Source organism: Poromitra crassiceps (genome assembly GCF_964638095.1).
Source record: "Poromitra crassiceps genome assembly, chromosome: 16".
Classification (NCBI taxonomy): domain Eukaryota; kingdom Metazoa; phylum Chordata; class Actinopteri; order Beryciformes; family Melamphaidae; genus Poromitra; species Poromitra crassiceps.
In genome coordinates this window covers 23,574,436-23,584,435 of record NC_139645.1, presented here as the reverse complement: position 1 = coordinate 23,584,435, position 10,000 = coordinate 23,574,436, and the positions used below count along the sequence as shown (strand labels likewise).

Genomic DNA, 10,000 nt, shown 5'->3' with positions numbered 1-10,000 from the left:
TTTGAATCTTTATTGAAGGAAAAGATCAAATAGAGAACACATGTACAATACTTCAGCTACAGAGAAACAAGCCGTGTAGCTGAACAAAGACATGCGCACATTTCCAACTTTGTCCAAATGAAATAGAAACATGTGAAAGGAGAATGAAAGGGAAATAGTGTCTGAAGTGCTGCTGTGCAAAGTGCCACAAATCAATCCTCTTTATTGACATAGATTTGACTCTACTGTAACTATACTACAGACTTTACTGTACAAACCACCTGCAAGCAGCAGCTGAAAGATACTTAACTCAGACGTGGATCTAGGATTTCAAACAGCCCCCCCCCATCAGAAGAAAGTGCCTGGCACTTTGTACTGGAGCGCCCTCTAGCGGCTTTCTGCCTCAGTACATGGCTCTCATGAACGGCAAAGCAAGAAGATATAATCATATCTCAAACTTGTATCAGGTCCCAGGGTCCTTACACATTTTCAATCAAAGAAAATCACATACTTTTTCCTCTGAAGATGTTGTCTGGTGTTTAATATGATTAACGCAGACCTAGATCTAGATCGGTCAATGGTCTGATGAAGAAATATCAGAATATGTGAGATGATCGGCAGGGTTCCTACATGCTTTCTTTCACATATGGCCGATGTTCTTGACTAGATGTGATGTTGGTGCAGCTATTTGATATAATGCATGCTGACAGTGGCTGGCTCATAAGAGCATCCCTCTATCTGAACATTATTCTTCACATCAACAAAAGCTGTGTATTCAAAGTGGGTCTAGACCAAGATCAAGGCTAGAATTGTGTGTGTATCGGACCTGAACTACAACATTTTCCATACTTTTCACAGACTTTTTTTTCAAATCCCCAAACTTTTTCACTTTCCAGACCTGCGTAGGAACCCTGAGTTACGGAAGCATGGATACAAGTCGACAGATGGTAATCATATACATATAGAGGGGAATCATATTTAGTCCCTTTGTGCAGCATGGGTTGCTAGTCGTCCATGGGGGGAGGGGGGGGCAGCAAATCAGTGACTGTGCAGAGGAGAGGCAGCGCCCCCTAGCTGCTGTCAGCCTGGAGCATCTTCTCGATCTCTTGGTCCCACTGCTCGTCTCTGTCTGTGGCCTCGCTCACCACCTCGTACTCCTGGAGCTCCTGCTGCAGCTCCCTCTCCCAGTCTGCCGGCTCCTCTGGAGGAGGGAGGAGGGAGGAGGGGGGAGGGAGGAGGGAGGAGGAGGGGAGGGAGGAGGGAGGAGGGAGGAGGGAGGAGGGAGGAGGGAGGAGGGAGGAGGGAGGAGGGAGGAGGGAGGAGGAGGGGACACACCACAGAGGTGGTAAGATGGCTTTAGTTAGCCAAATTAACAGGCCAAATGACATCATGACTTACACAACACTGATATATTGACTATGATTAAAAATCTGATATCAAATCAGGCTTGTATATCTTTGATATGATGGATATCATAATAGCCATTGAGAAAACTATGAAGCTATGCAGTAACAAGCTGCTCCAGTGTTTAGCCCACACCAAGACGCAGCCAACTAGCTTCTTATTCTTTATACACTATATTTATATTTCTGATACCAAGGCACACGGGAATAAAAGACAGGAAAGACTCAATTGCATTACAACATCAACAAGAGATCTAAATCTAAAAGAGATTTGCTCACAGGTTCAGCAGCGTCAAGTCAGCCAGAATAAAACAGAAACGTCCGGTTATAACCGTCAAAATAATGCCATTTAAATCAAAGTACTGTCGCAATGTTTTGTGTGTGATTCGAAATCCCCCAAGTACCAAAGAGGAAATAAAGAAAACATTTGCAGAGAAACCTGTTGTAAATAAACATACAATGTTGTGCCTTCCAAAAGTCAATTTTAACCCATAGTGAGTTGACTGGTCTGTACACCCAGCAGCAGCATTATGTAGCCTATTGGTTTTAATAAATTAGTGCTTTTATTTTGAAGGTAATATCGCCTCGCTTCCGGTATCGAAGCTCTTGTTTTCATCTTGTGTTCACTGACCAAAAGGGGGCGTGGCAATCACAAAAAGGAGCCTAACTTCTAAATGGATTCACGTAACACCGACACTTATCTTCTTCTTAGAAAGGCTGGCGGAGGTATGATGCGCTCTACCGAGTGCCATAGTAGTAGAGTTGTTGTAGTTATTATTGTTAATATACATTTAATTACATTTTTGGCCTCAATGCTCTTTCCCAGGCTTTTCCACCCTACCAAATATAACATTCGGTGGGAAACAAGAGTGCTTCTGATTTTTGGATTTTTTTTTTAAATGAAAAATCTGCAACATCGGCACAAAAAATATCGTCTTTATCAGCAGCTTGAATGCCGATAGATTGACAGTGTTCTTTTAAAACCGTCTTCTGTTGAGAGAGTGGTTTCCTGGTTCATACATTAGCTTACTTCTTCAGCTTACATGTTGTAACATGAAAAGAAAATCATCAGAAATACCAACACAACAAAAGGATATCTGTCTCATTTCCAGCTTAAGAAATGTAACAGACACACAGTTCCCTAAAGGATGAAACAAAAGTGTAAGAAAGCCGACCTTCAGGAGAGGGGCTGTCCTTCTTATCCAGCACCAGCTGCTCCATCTCTTTCTTCAGGTCGTCCTGGTTGATGTTGGCGGAGTCGAACGCGTCGCTCACAAACTCCGACACCCCGGGACTCGAACACATGTCCTCCTCTTCCTCCTGGGCCGGCTGGGACTGAAAACAGAGAGCTTCTTCCTCAGCCACTTGTATACATACTGAGCATACACAACCACCACATCCACAGTATAGCACTCTTACCTTCTGCATGTCACTGATGGAAACAGGTGGGGTTTTTGGTCTGACATTTTCTGCAAAGAAATTATATACATTTTTTAATTTAGTGGCTAGGATATGTGCGTGTATGTGTGTGTGTGTATATATATATATATATATATCTATATACCGTATGTATGTATATATATATATACATACACACACACATATATATTAAGGTGACATCCTCAGGGGACACTGGCCCCTCTGTCCCCCTCCTCCCTCTAACCTGTTAAGGTGACGTCCTCAGGGGAGACACTGGCCCCTCTGTCCCCCTCCTCCCTCTGCTGCTGCTGGGCTGCCAGCGCCGTCAGCTGGGCCGATTGCTTGATCAGAGACACCCGGTAGAAGTAGTTCCTCCAGAACGCCTCCTCCTTCACACTACAAACAAACACAAACACAGGTGAGTCATCATAATGGACCGAACCAGGGTTACATTGACATAGAAACCAAAATAATTGAGCTCTAAATAAGAGTCAGATATCGTCCAATCACTGTCGTCCACATCTGATACGATGGTCATAATGATTTTTATTGATCACATATTAATTGTAGAATTGATCAATGCTACATTACGTCTATGGGGTTTTGAAAGGTGCCATAAAAATAAAGCTTTATGGTACTTACGCCCTAAACTGAGTGAAGTATTTTGATAAAATTCTGGACTAATATGCATAAATGTTTTATTATTACTGTTGTTTTTATTATCATTCTTGATTATTGTAATATGAATGCTATTATTATACTTTCAGTTTTAGTATTTTTTCCCATGGTCTAAAATATGCTTAACATACTTAAAATACTTGCATATTGCACTTGGAATTTTAGTGCTTTAGTCATGGCATCATATTACATGGAAGCTATTGAAAGAAATCATGAATTTTCCATAAACATATTAATATAAAATACAAGAATCACTCAAATCAAATATAATGAGGTGTGTCTTATTTGTCCAGTCTAGTAATAATCTGGTATTGATTTGGAGGCAGTCGGTCACATTGCATGGGAGCTATTGGAAAAGAAATCATGAATTTTCCATAAAAATGTTTATAAAAAAAAAAAGATTACCCATAACAATTAATTTCATTACACACAACAAAATCAATGACTTTTCCAAAACGTTCAATGATTTTACAAATGTCATGACTTTTCCAGGCCTGGAAAACAAAATATTGAAATTCCATGACTTTTCCAGTTTTCCAGGTATTGCATGACTGTGGGAACTCTGCAACATTAATTAGACCACACACACGCGCACACGTACACACACACACGTACACACACACACGTACACGTACACGTACACACACACACACACACACACACACGGCTACTGACTGTTTGGGGACCAGGTCGAAGCGCATGCGGTTGAGCAGCTGGTCTTCTTGTAGCATGACGGTGGCCAGAGGGTACATCTCCTCCATGACGAAGCAGAAGTGCACGCCGGCCGGGGGGTCGCGCAGGAAGTTCCTCTTGTCCTACAGGAAGACACATCACCAGCGCCTTGCTTTTTACTAGGGATGCACCATATATCGGCAATATAAATAAATAAATAAATACATAAATACATAAATACATAAATACATAAATACATAAATACATAAATATAAATATATATAAATATATATATATATATATTAATAATAATAATATCGGTATCGGCATCAGTCAAGAGAGTTGGAAAATATCGGATATCGGCACAGCTACTTACCAAACACATGAATCATTTGAAATAAAATGTTGACTTTAAATGATCTGATTATAAGCTAATGTGATTGACAAGATTTTGCCTATAAAAGCTCCAGCAGGACCGTGTGCAGCAGCTAAAGACTAATGTGTTTTAGACACTAGGTGGAGCTTCATGGACCAGATGTTTTTTAACTGCAGACTGATAGGATCAGGTGTGAGACAGACCACAGAGAGCGATTATCGGCCAATCAGAGATGAGCTTTCAACAAAGCCGTGTTATAAGTGACATGAGAGAACACATGCTGACATCGTGTAGGATCTGTACGTGACTCACGGCAGACAGAGCCAGGATCTGCTGCTGGATGGTCTCTTCCTCGTTGTAGCCGACCCAGGGTGGCACCGCTGCATCTGGGCACAAACGCCAGCACAGGCAGCTTCACTCATCACACATTAGGGCAGGGGGTTACCAACCTTTTTTGGCTTGTGACCTCACTTTGATGTCACAAAAATCCGGGGGCCCCAGACATTCAAATTTCGGTACAACATCGGTAATATTATCAGTGACATCGTCAATGTCGATGTCACTGATGATATGTAAAGGTGAAAAAATAAAATAAAATAAAACGCTCAAAATGAAGGCTACATTTTGGCAGAGGATTTTTTTTCAAAGGGGTCCCTTGACCTCTCACCTCAAGATATGAAAATGGGTTTAATGGGTACCCACGAGTCTCCCCTATACAGAAAAGGTAGCATTTTTTACAGCCTAAATAGCTTTAATAGATTGTTGAGTATTTTAGACACTAATAAGACCCACGGCACTGGAACACCTTAACGGATTGGAAGTTGGAAACCTTAATCAATGTCTTGCTTGCACCTGTTTTACTTCCTGCCTTTTAGGCACAAAATGGGTGAATTGGGTGGGATGTGAAATAGGCGAATTGCTGTGCATCCCACCTGATCTCTTGGCCTTATTTTCCTGGACAAACTTCTGCTGTTCCTTTTGGAAGTCTCCGAGGAAAGTCTGGAAGCAGACAAACGCACAGGTCAGCACACAGACAGACACATACTCAAAGAAGGAAGGGACCTATATTGTATCAGTATCAATGAGGTAAAAATGTAATCAATAAATAGACCCGAGGTTTTCAAAGTGAGTCTCCAGACAGTTTCAGGGAAGGCTCAGTGAATGGAAGTGGAAAAGAATATCTCAAAAGGAGATCACATAGAACCTAAACCTAAACCTAGAATAGTCTAAATTTGTGTGATTTGGTTAAAGAAATAGTTAAGATAATCAGTAGTTTTGGGAATTTTACAGTTTTCCCCACTTTCCCAGAGTCAGAAACAAATAATTCCTTCAGGCAGACCTTATGACAGGTATTTTTATGTATTTGGTGTCATCTGAAGTATGTCAAACAGGCTACAGCAATATCAGTCTATCTTGGCTCAATTAATTATCGAGTGTGTGTAGGAGGGATGGCTTTGTCTGAGGGGAGGCCCACAGTCTCAGACTTTGGAAACCACTACAATAGACTACATTTATCAAGGTACATCATCAGCGTGTCCCATTTGCCTCATGAAGAATATTATGTGAATATGAGGACAATACAAATTGTTGACGATGTCGCCGTGCAAGAAGCAGAGAGCAGCGTGCCAATGACAATGACAGCGTGCCTTATGATGCCGTCGATGTTTCCATCCTCCACGCTCTTCTTGATGGTCTGAGCGGTCCCTGCCACAGACTCTGATATCTTCTTGGTGGCATTGGTGGCAAAACTGAAGATGTAGTCTTCAAAGAGAGGAGGGAGAGGACGGGATTAGGGCTTCATGAGACTTGACTTGATGCATGAAGAGAAAACTTGAGACTTGACTTTTTGTTCTGGTGACTTGCTACTCGACTCTGACTTGTACAGTAGTTTGATGAAAAGGTTTCTTGTGTGTAGCAGACCTGTCATCAAAACATTGCTACAGCGACACAGGAGGAGCACGCAGAACAGAATGCAGTTTATTTCAATGGACCTATGCTTGTGTAACGTAGCTCAGTAGCACTACTAACACTGTCATGGTTGTTGGTTTGATTCCCACTGGGGCCACCCATGCTCACAAGAGTCACAACATACTGTAAGCACTTATACCATATTTGCTTCCACCAAATTACATTATCTTCATGCATATAAGGTTACACCTGGCATTTTTATGGAGGACAGCAAGGCTGACTAACTGATGACGAGTTCCACATCTAAAAGAGAGATGATTCAGAAGCACGTAGGGTAGTCTTACCGCCCAGTCCTCTCCCCGGCTGCTCGGAGTTCTCCTGGCGGGCTGCTGGCTCGTCTTCCTGGGCTGCTTGCTGTTTGTTTACCTCGTTCTGTGCCTGGACCACCTTCTCTTCTCGCTCCTCGGCTAAGTTGTCCGTGTCATCACGCTTCTTTGGGTACGCCGGGTTCTCCAAGCCCAGCCACGACCCAAAACCTTTCAACATGTCAACCTAGCTGCTGTCAGCCTGGAGCATCTTCTCGATCTCTTGGTCCCACTGCTCGTCTCTGTCTGTGGCCTCGCTCACCACCTCGTACTCCTGGAGCTCCTGCTGCAGCTCCTTCTCCCAGTCTGCCGGCTCCTCTGGAGGAGGGAGGAGGGAGGAGGGGGGAGGGGACACACCACAGAGGTGGTAAGATGGCTTTAGTTAGCCAAATTAACATGCCAAATGACATCATGACTGACACAACATTGATATATTGACTATGATTAAAAATCTGATATCAAATCAGGCTTGTATATCTTTGATATGATGGATATCATTCGGTTTGTTTGATGACATATTTATTGCTCTACACTGGTTGTCTATGGGAAGCACTTAACCTGAATTTATTCTGATGACTGTAATTATGATCTCCGCCAATGGGCGGACATACATTATTATGCAAATGCTTTATTAAACATGCTGAGGAGTGACACATCACCACATTATGCTCCATATTTATCAAGCATCGCAGAGTAGGAGTAGCGATCTAGGATCAGTTATGTCCCTTAGCTCATAACCAATGAGATGAGCATATTGATCTAGGATCAGTTATGTCCCTTAGCTCATAACCAATGAGATGAGCATATTGATCTAGGATCAGTTATGTCCCTTAGCTCATAACCAATGAGATGAGCATATTGATCTAGGATCAGTTATGTCCCTTAGCTCATAACCAATGAGATGAGCATATTGATCTAGGATCAGTTTTGTCCCTTAGCTCATAACCAATGAGATGAGCATATTGTTCGGGTAGACGTGATCCTGTTGAGGAAGAAAAACCAGGTCAGCTACCTATAGAGAGCCAAAGTGAACGTCACTTCCTGCTTCACCGCTGTACCAGAGAAGTGAGTCACTTTGCCTCTCTATACACGTTGCCAGCCACTGCTCATCGTCCTCATTCCTCATCACGGGCCTGGGCCCTGCACCCCGCGCACGTGTTCTGACCCGTCTGTCCTCAGCCAGCTCTGCCGCGCGCTTTCCGCTTCACAGCTGTGCCCACAGTGTTCTAAGCAGACCAGATGGCATCCAGCAGATGATAGAACACTCATCCCTAAGAGACTTGAGACTTGACTTAGACTTGTGACCAAAAGACTTGAGACTTGACTTGGACTTGCAAAAAATAACTTGTGAGCATCTCTGTTTTGTTGTCATCACGTGTGTGTGGTGTGTATGTGTGTGTGTGTGTGTGTGTGTGGTGTGTATGTGTGTGTGTGTGTGTGTGTGTGTGTGTGTGTGTGTGTGCGGGAGTGTGTGTGTGTGTGTGTGTGTGTGTGTGTGTGTGTGTGCATGTGTGTGTGTGTGTAGAGTCATGGCATACATACCTGATGTTTCTTTACTCTTTGCAGACAGTCTCCCAGTTGGATTTTCTCCTCTTCTAGCACCGTAACGTTATTCAACTCACTACCTCAGCTTCTATGAGCTGAGCGGTAGATCTTAGATCAGGCCCCCAAAAAAACAAGCCGACTCGACCCGAGCCCGTTCTGTCTCTGGGCCCGTCCCGTCCCATTGACTGCAAGTATGGGCACGAGCCCAACCCCAACCTGAAATTGTCTTAGTAAGTTGGCTGCTTATCTCAACTATAACCCTGATGTCTGTTCAGTCTTATGAATACATAAAAGGTGTGAAGGTTACAATGTTATAACATTCTGATCTTATCACACCAAATATGACCCCAATTATATCAATATCTGACCACGAGCCCGGCCGGGGCCCGAGGTATAGAAGGGATATTCAGACCCGGCACATGGACCCGGTCGGGCCGGACTCGGGTTCTGGCAGAGCCTCTCACCTCTAATGAGTGGACTAGCTTCCCTGCACCATACCGGCCCCCGTATCCAAGGTTCATCCTATTTCCTGGAACAGCAAACAACGTTTTCATTGGATGAGAAGCTGACGGGATGTGTGGTGGGTTGAGCTGTCCCCTGTTAGTGCTGCCACGCCCCCCTCATCATCTCCCATCCAGAACAGGTGAGGCACCTCCCCCTCTTGCTAGTTGACAGCCTCTTTAAAAGTGAGCCGTGCATGGCTGTTAGTTAGGCTTGCCTCGCTCTTTCCCGACACCGCTGTGATGGTTGAGACAGAGTCATGCCAGAATAAGGAGCAGAGCTAGCTGGAGGGAGCATTAGCTCCTTCACACCACGGTACAGCACTATTTGGTTGGTAGCTCGTAGGCTCCAGCAACGAGGAGCGTGACGACGGGGTTTTCCCGGTGGCTTTCTGCAGGGCCCAGTTTGGCCTAGTACTGCTGTGTTGGAAGTTCTTCTCCGTGCCCTTGTACAGCACCACCTGGTTCGGTCGGTCTCTGTAGCTCGTAGGCTCCAAGGAATGAGGGAGCCTGACGTTTGGGTGGCCTTCATCATGGCCTAGCTCTGCTGCATTTCATAGGAGGAGCTCTGTTGCCACTGCTGTTTTTGTCCTATAGTTTTTTGTCCTTTTTGTCTTTCATTTTGTTGATTTGGCTATTTTGTTTATTTCATTTTGTAAACCGATTTGAGTGTTTCTAGAGGGCTCTAGCATTTGAAAGATTCCTTATTGCAAGTTACAGTAGGCTACGCCGGGTGAGCATAGTTCCGCAGGTGGTTTGGTCACTGGGTGGAGGCCTATAGACGGTTTTCACCAGAGCGCAACCCCACAGCACTTCCTTTTTCTCAGCATTCGGCAAACTGCAGAAATATTCACTCGACATCGTTACTTTTGTTTTCGCTGCTCAGCTGTATAGACGGTTTTCACGGAAGGGTCACTAGTCCTGCACTTGAATGTTTTTTTTCTTTTATGTCCATAGCAAACACTGCAACAGGAAGTGAGCGGGGTTCAATTTAGAATGTTTTTGTTGTCAAGTTAAAACCGTCTATACCTGGGTTTCTATTAGGGATGGTCCGATCCGATACTCAGTATCGGAGCCGATCCGGCCAAAATCACTGGATCGGATATCTGAGGGGGAAAAGAGGTAGAATCCGATCCGATCCATTAGCCTAAACTA

The 10,000-nt window shown here is 43.9% G+C and overlaps 2 protein-coding genes across 2 annotated transcripts in view; both read right to left on the bottom strand.

Annotated features, from left to right (window-relative positions):
* LOC310791530 (NLR family CARD domain-containing protein 3-like) overlaps positions 1 to 10,000 on the bottom strand; it is a gene marked incomplete at its 3' end in the record, with an annotated part of 336,543 nt that overhangs the window by 163,474 nt on the left and 163,069 nt on the right. The gene's annotated exons all lie outside the window — the stretch shown is intronic.
* Positions 1,050 to 6,981, bottom strand: LOC310791002 (synapse-associated protein 1-like; the record flags this gene model as incomplete). The annotated part of the gene is made up of 9 exons (XM_083652720.1): positions 1,050 to 1,180; positions 2,558 to 2,711; positions 2,802 to 2,851; positions 3,046 to 3,197; positions 4,155 to 4,294; positions 4,840 to 4,913; positions 5,460 to 5,526; positions 6,167 to 6,288; positions 6,780 to 6,981. 9 exons carry the CDS (start codon positions 6,979 to 6,981, stop codon positions 1,050 to 1,052), a joined length of 1,092 nt encoding a protein of 363 aa, XP_083508846.1.